The sequence below is a fragment of the Mus caroli genome, chromosome 1 (genome assembly GCF_900094665.2).
Source record: "Mus caroli chromosome 1, CAROLI_EIJ_v1.1, whole genome shotgun sequence".
NCBI lineage: Eukaryota > Metazoa > Chordata > Mammalia > Rodentia > Muridae > Mus > Mus caroli.
Window position 1 is genome coordinate 111,044,331 of NC_034570.1, and position 11,450 is coordinate 111,055,780.

The 11,450-nt window shown below is 50.5% G+C and overlaps 1 protein-coding gene across 1 annotated transcript in view; it reads right to left on the reverse strand.

Moving 5' to 3' along the window:
- Positions 1-11,450, reverse strand: part of Gli2 (GLI family zinc finger 2) — a 223,534-nt gene that overhangs the window by 167,012 nt on the left and 45,072 nt on the right. The window contains exon 2 of the mRNA XM_021165818.1: positions 4,912-5,087. Coding sequence (XP_021021477.1) covers positions 4,912-5,056 — 145 coding nt within the window. The 5' untranslated portion in view covers positions 5,057-5,087. The remainder of the gene's footprint in view (positions 1-4,911; positions 5,088-11,450) is intronic.

The following is an 11,450-nucleotide window of genomic DNA, read 5'->3' on the forward strand; positions in this document are numbered from 1 at the left end:
GAGAGAGAGAGAGAGAGAGAGAGAGAGAGAGAGAGAGAGAGAGAGAGAGAGAGAGAGAGAGAGAATGAATTCTCACTTTCAGGGCCTTAGAAACAGCTCAGTGTACACTGATAACTTAGCATACAACAGGCTAACAGTTCCATTCACTTCCAGCTCTTAAGGGGGTGCTGATGCTGCGGGAGAGGAAGGACCATGATGGCTAGCCACCTGGCTTTGTCTCACAGAGAGAACGTCACTGTCAAGAGTTGGGCATTGGACCTCCGGGTCCTGAAACGGGACTTGGTGCTTGATTCCAGCCCAGGAGACTCAACCCCAGCTCTAAGTTTCAAGGCTGTCCCCAAGGCTTCTAGAATGGTCCAGTACCCATGGAAGCACATGAGACAGCTCAGAAATATTTTTGGAAAAGAACCCGTGGCAGACAGGAAAATACAACAGCATTTGGACAGACTCAGTGGAAAGCACCAAGAAACATCTGACTTAAATTGCTTTGCAAATTACACCATTTTAAAAATTAGAGGGTGGGGGGACCCTGGGCCAAAATGTATTTTTAAAGATTTATGGCCTCCAGAGTGTTAGCTCAACAACCGAAGAGGCTGTGAAAGAGCCACCCAGGCTTCTGCTTGGGCTTTTGGGAAGCCTCCTACTTGATCCTGAAGCCAGGCTTTGTCAGCTTGTTGTGTGCAGTGCATACCTGCACACATGCCTCTCTCTCTCCCTTCCTCTCTCTTCCTCTCTTCCTCTCTCCCTCTCTTCCCTCTCTCTTTTCCCACCCCGTGTGTGTGTGTGTGTGTCTGTGTGTGTGTGTGTGTGTGCGCGCGCGCACACGCATATACTCAGAGGTGAAAAGTCAGCATCAGAGGCTATCCCCAGGTGCTTTCTTGATTATTCTCATGAGACATGGTCTCTCTCTTTTACCTGGAGCTCACTGATGACTCTGGCTGGCATCAAGCTCCAGGGCTCCAGCTGTCCCACCTCTAGCTATGGGACTACAAGCAGGCACCAGGACACCCAGCTTTTTCACAGGGATGGAACTCAGATTTTCAGGCTCGTGCATTTTACCAACGGAGCCTTCTCCCCAGCCCAGAGAAGGTGCTCTAACACATACTTTAGGACTGCCAGCCCTTAGCCTTGTGGACTCCTTTAGAAGCAAACAAGAGACCCCATGCATCCAGCCCTCTGCAAGGGATCAAGAGCTGTCAGCCTTGGGGCAGAGGAGGATGATGAGACACGGGGACGGACATACAGGAGGCCTTTCCAAGGCTGACACTCAGATTATAGTAGGGGCAAAATTATGGCTCTAGTCATACCCAAGCAATCTAAAGCAATGATCTAGAAGCAAACAAGAGTTCAGCTCTCTGTATATGAGGGCTCTCTGCCTGACAGATATAACTTACCAAAGACACAAAGTATTTGGAGAGTTGAGTGTTCTGAACATGTCTGGATTTTTTTTTTCTGATAATGAGATTGAATTTAGAGCCTGCCACGTGTGACATCATCCAGAATCCACAGATGCATCCAGCAACACAGTCATTGACAGGATGTAGGACTAAGTGTTTTGGTCATAACTGCCCCTATCTTGCCATTGTGCCCCCTGCCATGAGCAGGCAAGACCCACTACCACAGCCCTCCACAGATGTGTAAAAGGCAGGACATCCTAGGCCCATGTAAACCACTCTTCCTGCCAGATGACTACAGGTCCTGGCACAGACCATGTGAACCATGTCTCATGCTCTGAAGGAATAAGCGATTACCTGACTGTCTAGCTCTGGGAATCAACTCTGCAACAATCCTGCCCTAGCTGTCTCACATCAGGATATCTAGAAACAACTCTGCAAAGGGGGTCTTCAATGATTAGTGTAGGTCTCCCTGGATGTACTGCACCTGCAGGCCTCTAACCTGAAGCCTAGCATGCATCTGCAGCTACATCCCTACACCTGCAGCCTAGCCCACACCTGCAGTCCACACACTAACAGTCAGACACCTGTAGTCCGGCATGCACCTGCAGCTAAGCACACACACACACACACACACACACACACACACACACACTTTCTAGCATATTCCTGCACTGCCCTACATACACCCGCAGTCCAGCACACACCTGTGGCCCCACATATACCTGCAGTTCATCATGTACCTGATGCCCTACAGACACATAGCACACACTTCTTCAGTCCACATATGGGCTCCAGCACCACCCCCACCTGCAGCATTTTCTACCCGCCAGGCCTCTGTGTCCCATGCATTCTCACGACAGATACGCACATATGGTTGCAAGCTGAGAGCGGCATGAGCGAAATGCCTCAGAGGCTAAGCAAATGTGGCTGGTTCCCAGCAGCCAGCCTCTGTGGCTGGACTCTTTATTGATCATACATGTCTCCCTTCACTGCTTATGTTTGAAGATATCCTTACAACCCTCCTGCTGGGCCCCCACGCTGAACCTCGACCAGGCCTAGAGATGATCCCAGAGATCTTTACCCCAAGGAAGCCCATGGCAGCTTCCAATGACTGGCTCCTGCTTCTTACATTCATCTCCTGACATAGAGCACACTCCTGGGAAGTTAGCTAGCCCATATCTGACGCTACAGAGCAGTGGCTCTCAACCTTCCCAGTGCTGTGACCACCCCTCCAACTATAAAATTATTTTTTTGCTATTTCATAACTGTAATTTTGCTACTGTTATGAATCATAATGTAAATAACTGACATGTGGGATATCTGATATGTGACCCTGTGGAAGGGTCATTCAACGCCGCCCCCGAGCCCCAGCAAAGGGCCATGACCTACAGATTGAGAACCACTGGTCTGGGGCATACTGGCCCTTGGGGGTCTGAGCACAAGAGGTGTTTTTTGAGGAACCTTTGCTCTGTCACGGAGAGTTTAAGCAAGAGTGGCATCTTAAAATATTTTCTTAGGTTTGAATTACACTCATTTAAGGGGACACATGCATGCATGTATGAGAGTCAGATGGCTACCTGCAGGAGCTGGTTCTCATTTTCCACCACATCACATGGCTCCCAGTGACGGAATCTGAGTTAGCAGCAAGCACCTCTACCTGGAGAGGCATCTTGCCAACTTGGTTTTAAGATCTTAAGGACCGCAGCTAACATAGAAGTCAAGTCCCAGCAATATCCTCTGGGTTGCACCTCTGGGCTTCCTTGCCCCTGCCTTTTAGCCCATCTTCAGTAGAGACAGATCACATGGGTCCCCTTTAACACAGGCACAGCCACTCTTCCCAGACTCCTGGACAGCCTTCCAGATTAGCTGTTCAGAGAGCTGGTACAGCACATTTCAGTGGAAGAAGACATTCCTGGGTACCCCTGTCTCCTGAGGGCATGCACCTGGCCTGAGACTTCCGCAGGCCATAAACTACCTGCTTATGTGACAAATGTCTGATGTGTGAAACCCTCATCAGCCCAACTCCCTAATGAAGGGCACCTGAGAGGGCATGGAGTAGGCGACGTGTGGGGCTGGTGCTCCTCTGCAGTGGCTGTGCTCCACACAACATGTGGGGCTGGTGCTCCTCTGCAGTGGCTGTGCTCCATGCTTTTCCCCCTTTCCCAGTAGATAACCCCTCAAGCATTTGCTGTCACTGGCCTCAACAGTGACAACTGGGTCTGATGCCACAGGGCCCCTCTCCCCTCAATTATGTCCTAATTACTGTCTAATTACTGCCTAAGTCTACTCTCTGTTGTTGTGACAGGGCAGGGAATGGCTCTGTTTGTTTGAGAGAGGAAGGCTAAATCAGGGCGTTTCCCTCAGGACAGGTGGGAGAAAGCTCCTGGGAACTCTCTCAGCCTCAAAGAATGGGGCAGGGGAGATCTAAGGACCACCACTGCCCAGGAATTCACTCCACTGTGCTGTGCCTCCATTTATACCTCCCTGGCTGGATGACATATTGGGCTGTGGCTCCTCTTTCCAGACCTAAGAGTTAAGCCTCCACACCAGGCCCACAAACTCAGAGCCTGTCCCCAGAGGTGCGCAAGGCTGACCTCACTCACATCTCCCACTTGTGACTTGATAATTAATTACCTTCAACTTAGAATCGTGGGGAGAGAAGAAAACCAATGCAGTGTCAACAACCTGTGTGACTCAAGGGTGGCTCCATGTCACGAGTTCAAACCCCTGATGCTACTCTAAGCACAGTCCACAGACCATATACACAGCCTCACTCAGGGGCAGAGAGAGACAAACAAAGCCCTTCCCTTGTGCATGGCCCCTCGGGTATTTGGCCTGGACAAGCAAGCATCAGAGCACAACTAAATGTGTTTGAATTAAAAGGGATCGAAAATAAATCTGTTCCTTTGCTCTGAGACAGAATAGTTGTGTGGCCTCCAGATGGACAGCCCAGTGACAAGGGAGGTCTCACCTTCCCGCCAAACTACCCAACTAGGATGCTGGCACGGACCGTGGAAACCGGAGAACATCTCTCTTAGGGACAGTGAAATGAGAGACCGTGGCTCGTGGAGTCCCTTCTGTTGTAATTAAGTTGGCCAGAAATTCACCTAAGATAGTAAATTCCATACCTGACCCTCTAATTACAGCCAGCAGGCATTGGCAGACGATTGCTTTCTGAAATAGTCCGCAGCGGGCAAGAGGCAAGAAGCTCTCAGGATTCATCTCCCTGGTGCCAGCTGAACACACCCCAGGGTAGCCAGGCAGCTGCCCAGTAAGACTCTCCCCCCCACCCCCACTCCCTGCTCAAGCCTCAGCCACCAGACTGGGAGAGCCAGCTCTCCAAAGAAAGCTGCAAGCCACCTTCTTGGGGACTGGGATTCCTAGGGCAGAGGCACTGCCCTCCATAAACCCAGCGTGCCTCCCAGATGACAGGGGCCAGCGCACTCATTAAATCCTAATGACCTCGTGAAAAACACCCCTGCCGCTCTCTGGGCGTGCAAAACAGAAAGTGTACCTCCTTGGGCGGCTACAGCTGCGGCCGCTGCGGCCACCGCCAGAGGACAGGCCTTTTTCCCTGGGTCGGGGAAGCTGCTGTCCTCCAAGAGACCACTCTTGGCTTCTTTCTTCTCCAGTGCAGGGGCTGGGGCAGAAGTCTCCATCTCAGAGGCTCATACTCTTTGGTGGCGGACCCTGGAGGAAAGGACACAGACATTCAGCCACGACATTGCACCCCGAACCCATCCAGGAAATACCAGCCCAGGTCCACACCACACAGGCCTACAGCACCAAAGTTCACACTCAGTCTCCAGGAGGGAAGGCCTAGATAATTTTGACATAGTCATCCTGAGAAACGATGGGTCTGCTGAACATTTTAGTTTGTTTATTGTTTAACCTGAATTTTAAAAACAAAACAAAACAGCAACAACTTCTTAATTATGAAAACATTCAGGAGCAGAGAACCACCTGACCCGGAGAAACAAAACCGGGACAGAGAGCCCAAAGTCTAGGAAAAAACCAGAAATACAACAGACTTCTCCAAGAACGGCCCCAAACCGCTTTGCCTCTGCGCTTCCTTCATTGGCTGACTCATATGGATGTTCATTCATTCAGTCAGTCAGTCAGTCAATATTCATATCACTAACTGTCATCGTCTTGTGGACCCCTGTGGGGGTGGAAGGACGCTTTCACGGGTCACCTAAGACCATTTGAAAACATATTTACATTACAATTCACATAGCAAAATTACAGTTATGAAGTAGCAATGAAAACAATTTTATGATTGAGGGTCACCACAAGAACTGCTGCTATCAGGGCTCACATAGCCCAGGCTAGCCTAAAGCTCATCCAAGGATGACCTTGAGCCCCCGAGCCCCTGAGCCTCCTATCTCCGACTCTTCAATGCTTGTATTATAAGTGTATAGCATTAAGCCTGGTTTAAGCTATCTTTAAAATCCATCACTTTAGAGCCAGCAGTATGGCTCAGCAGGTAAAGGTATCTTGCTGCACCAGGGTGACAACCTGAGTTTATTCAAAGAAACCCCCTATAAAGGTGGGAGGAGAGAACTGACTTCAGGGAGTCAGACAGCACGTGCATGTCACTACATGCAAGCCACGTGCATATCATCATCATCATCATCATAATAGTAATAGCATCTGCTACTATGGGGTTCTGTCATGAGAATAGTCACCAGCCACCTGCTAAAGCCTCCTTTTCTTACACTGTCCCTTAGCCTGGCATCACCCTATCAGCTGCTCTTATTAGGGCTGTGACTGTCACGGCTGCACCAGGAGCAAGTAGCCCAGCAGCCAGTGGTGCCTCTCCAAGATTACACTTCACTTTTGCCTGCAAAACCCCATTAAGATGCCACCTTCCCCAGGAAGCCCCCTGCTCTGGACAGTCCACGGTTGGAACCCTACATCAGCCAGATTATGAGTCTACCTGACACTCCACACCAGCATGTTCTCACAGCTATGCCCATTGTCTCCTAGGTGATTTTAAATCCCACTGGGTTTTTTTTTATCAAGTTTAACCAGTAGAATTATCTGGAATGGTGGCACCTGCCTTTAACCCCAACCCTCGAGAGGCAGAGGCTGGGCGGTCTCTGTGAATCTAAGGCCACAATCTACATAGTTAAGGTCCAGGGCGACTACACAGAGAAGCCCTGTCTCTAGGTAGGTCGGTAGGTAGGTAGGTAGGTAGGTAGACAGACAGACAGACAGACAGACAGACAGACAGACAGACAGACAGATGTAATTGATGTACTCCCTACACAGAGAGACCCTATCAATAAACAAACAAACAAACAAACAAATGCAACTGGCCTGCTCCCTCTCCCCTAGGCTAGAGCTCCTCTAGTATCCTGCTGGGTCCTTTTTAGCTCTTTACTTTGAATATGTTAAATTATGCATATGCACAGGAGTCTGCATAGAATGAGTGTAGGTGTCCTCAGAGGCCAGAGGTGTAAGACCCCCGTGGAGCTGGAATTACAGGCTGCTGGGCATAGCCACAGTGGTTGGGAACTGAACTCCTTTGAAAGAACAGCAGAGCAGCAAACATTCTTAAACCACTGAATCATCTGGAGCTCCTCTTGCTGGGTCCTGGTCCTAAGCCTCTAGCAGAGGGAGAGGCTGGCTCCCTGTGCATCCCTTATCTTCCTTGGCAAGAGGACCAGGCTCCTGTTGACAAGGGTCTGGAGGTCTAAAGAGTAGGGAGGAGTGAGTAGAAGAGAGAGCAGTGAGAAAGGAACCTCTTTTGTTCCCTTACTCCCAGGCACTGACTTGGCAGTGGCAGCTCAGCCCCCTCTGTCCTACCTTAACAAGTGGCAGCATCCTGGTAACCCCCAATTCACTGAGGACAGGATTCCACTGGGAATGAGCTGCCGGGGGACCACTTCCCACAGAGGCAGCAGAGCATGGTGTCCAGTTTGGTAGTCTACTGACGTGTTACCTAGAAGCCCTGGGGGGAACAGCCACCCAATGAAAAGCGTCCTGAGGGCTTAAGCACAAAATTGCCAGGGGCTTCAGCACTTTGGCTGTGGCAGCAGATTCTGAGTAAAAGGAACAGCTGCACACAGAAGAACCAGGGATTCAGGGGGGCACCCCTCCCCACTGTGCAAGTCAGTGCCACCACGGTCCCCCTCCCCCCTTACCTCTGCCAAAGGAGAGGAAGGCAGGAGACAGAGCCAAGAGTCTTCATAATTCACAGGAATTAGTGGGATTAGCTCAATTTCTGGGTAAACACCAAGCACCCTGGGTCCCAAGCAGATAAATTCACTCCTGGGGACAGCCAGTCACCACTGTACCTGCATCCTTGTGCGACCCCATCCCCCACCACCTGGGGACAGCAGGGAGGGGTCTGTGCACAGCTTCGAGGGTACTGGCTGGGTGAGTGAGTGTCTATGTGGGTTGATTCCCACAGGCAACACAAAAGCTTCTTCAAAGAAGGGTCTGAGAGCCACAGGACACTCCAGGGGAGGAGAGTCAACACCCCACTTTCTTTTACAGCTCTGGAAGTGCCCACACATTCCACAGGAATCTGCTACACCAAGGGGAGCCTGGGCCTGCCCTGGGGAGGCGCCCCTTTCCATTAGAGATTTTCCCCAGGTCTCAGGCCCTCTGGGGCTTTTCCATGAGACCTCTCATCCAGACATATGGCTGGAGAACCCACAAAATGTGCAAAGAAAACACTGCATGTTTTGGTGTGTATTCACAGGTATTGGGGGAGGGCAGTGCATGTGGAGGCCCTATGTCAACATTGATACCTTCAGCCACTCGATGGTTTGATGAAGATGATGACTTTGAAGTAGGGTCTCTTGGTGAACCTGGAGCTCACAGATTTGGATAAACTGACTGTTGGTGTGTAAGCACCAGGGATCCCCTGCCTGGTTTCAGGCAAACCAAATCCAAACCGAGGCCCTTACATTTGTGTGGCAAGCAGTTTGCCAACTAAGCCATCTCCCCAGCTCTCCGCATTTTAAAGACACTCCATGAGTGCAGGACTTAGCAGAACATGCCTATAAACCTAGGCATGGAACCAAAGCCTGGAAGTTAAGAGGTCCAAGCATTCACAGTCACCCTGGGGCATATGCAAAGATCCTGTTTCATACAGATCAGAAGGAGAAAGCTCTTCAAGGGTTGTGTTCTGCGAGCATGCACAGGACAGGACGGCGAGGGAAGTGTCTATCACTCCCTGTTGTTTGTCTCCAAGTAATTTCTAAGCAACACTTAAAACAAGACTTTATGGACTAAATATTTCACTAAGCCAGAGGGGGAAAAAGTGAATCTGTGGGGAAAGCCTTCGCCATGAAGCCCGAGGGCCTGAGTTTGATACTCGGGACCCTCATCCTCCATGGCACTGAATACCAGCTCTGTGCACGGTGGCTTCCTACTGCACCTCCAACCCTGCACTTGGCCTGCAGTGAGAAAGCCCAAGTGTTACCGTATCACAAGCATGGTGCCTGTGAAGCTGCTGCACTTGATGGAAAGTGGGGTCTTTTGTGAGTCACACTTTCTGTTCCATCATTTACGGCACGCCGGTGAATGATAATCACAGCAGGTGTTACAGGGTCCACAGCACAGGCCAGGGTAAGGAGCCTTACAGGAGTGGCATGAGTACACTGATACTCAGAATGAGGAACTCCGAACTCCTGGGGACCCACCACCACCTGGCTGCTTTGAACTCCTCTGTGAGTGAGTCATACACATAAGCACTTCCTGGGGTGAAATCAACCTCCAGGAGGGAGGCAGGAGCTGGCCTCCCAGCCAACATAGCCACCCACCACAGGCTCTGGCACACTCGCATCCTTTCTGATCTCAGCCAGGCAGCATGCCTGTCCCGACTTACATACATGAGCACATGGGAATGCATGGGCACAGCATATAGAACATACGCTGCACTATTTGTGTACGAAGGTATCCGTGTGTGCAAGTACACAGTCATACATACATACATGTTCATGCACTCATGGTCTCATTTAACACAAACAGTGCTACTGCATACACCTATCACATATATGTTGTCAGAAGGAATTGCACGCACATGCACTCATGCATCCACAATGCATGTGCAAAGACACATACAGATCAGATAGGCACACATACATGCAAGAGCTATTGAAAACCTACCCTGCCTTGATTGCAGACATTTTTTTCATGCATTTATTTAATGTATGTGCACACACATGCACATCTGTGGAAGTCCGAGGACAACTTATGGGGTCAGTTCTCTCTGACCATCATAGGCTCCAGGAATTGAACTCAGATCATCAGGCTTGGTGGCAAGTGCTTTTCTCTAATGAGCCATCTTATCAGCAGGACATCTTCTCTGCATGTTTCTTTCTTAAAGAGCACAGGCTGGCCTGGAAGTCACTATGCAACCCAGGATGATCTTGAACTTCTAATCCTCCTTCCTTCACCTCCCAAGGGCAGCACCACGCCTCAGCACTGTGCGGTGCTGGGGATCCACCCTAGGGCTTTGTGCACGCATGCCCATCCCTACTTGATTTTACTATCCAATTATATAAACCATGAACATTGCTGGAGTAGAAGGGGGTAGCAATGCAGCATAGTGAGCAGGTTGGAAATAATCACACAGTGCCGAGGCTGAAAGTGTCAGAGCAAGCAGGGCTCTGGAGAAGACAGACATGTCAGAAGCATAAGCAGGCCTGTGACTCCCTTGGGTGTCAGCCCGCCTTGGCCAGTCTGGCTTCTGGTCCCCTAGGCTCAAGCTTTTCCCAGAAACCTACAGGTTACAAAATGACCCATTGCAGCAGGTCACAGCCACATCATGCAAAAATCAGCCCCAAGGCAATGCACCTGCCCCTTTTCTAGCCCCTTGAATTTCTTTCTCCAAGTACAAAAGCTCCTGGATTTGCAAGGCCCCTGAGCTAGAGAGCTGGTGTTAGGAAAAGTGGTAATTAACCCTAATTCACTGACTGGCTGGGCAGGGGTTGGGCCCCAAGGGCATGATGGGTAGGCCTCCTTCCTGAGATGAGTATCAGAAAGGCTTCTAGCTCAGGCTCCAGAAAGCATCCCAGTCCCCACTGTCTCACACTCCGATCTATTCTCTGAGAACACAGGCTGATTCCACTTCCTGTCTTGGCTTCCTTACCTGATCATTCAGACTTTCTGTCCCACTAACACCGTGGACTTTAAGACCCAGAACCCTACACCAAGGGACCTAATTCACAGTCCCAGAAGCCCAGGCAAGCAAGTGACACCATTACAGGAAGGACAGTGACTGTGGACACCAGAGATGGAGCATGCATTTGGACAAAGTCCAAGTCTCAGTTTCCCCATCTGTAAAACAGAGGGGCAGAGTCTTTCTCTCAAGCTGGGCAGGCAGAGTCCCCGTAGCCACAAGAGAGACTGTCTAGGACTGGATAGCAGAGTTCTACTGAGGCTCCTTCTGACAATGGACCAGCCTCAGTCTCCCCTGTTAGATCCTGAGAATACAACACAGTATAGCAGCATTTTATAAGATAGAATCTTCCTAGGTCCCAACCTCCCATCCCTACCCCACTGTCAGGTCCCCTTCCTCTCCAGGGGCTTGATGCCCAAAGGGCCACAATCTCTCCCTGGTACCCCTTCCAGCTGAGGACTGGACCACACTATGAGGCCACATCGGCAAGCAAACAAGGATGCACTGTGTCACCTGCCTGCCAGACCTACACGGGCAGATGGGCTACCACAGTGTTGTGTATTTCTGAAGCTGGAAGGGAAAACAAGGCTGGCTTCTGCCCTGGGAAGAGAAAACAGACTCCTTAGGACAGTCCTTAGCAGGCACCTTACAAAGATGCCAGGGACAGACCAAGGCTACTTCCTCTGAGAACAAGCTGAGCAGCAAGGACCAAAGGTCATCAGAGTACCATGGTGCGCTCTGAGAACAGAGTTTGCATCCCTTGGCGGCACCAAGGCCCCACTTCCAGATTTAGATCAAGCTCGCTGTCCCATCCCATCCTAAGCTTGAGCTTGTCACTATTGTGAGTGGCCATGCTGGTTCCTCTATCAGAATGCTAGGCTAGGATGCTAGGCTAGGATGCCAGGCTAGGATGC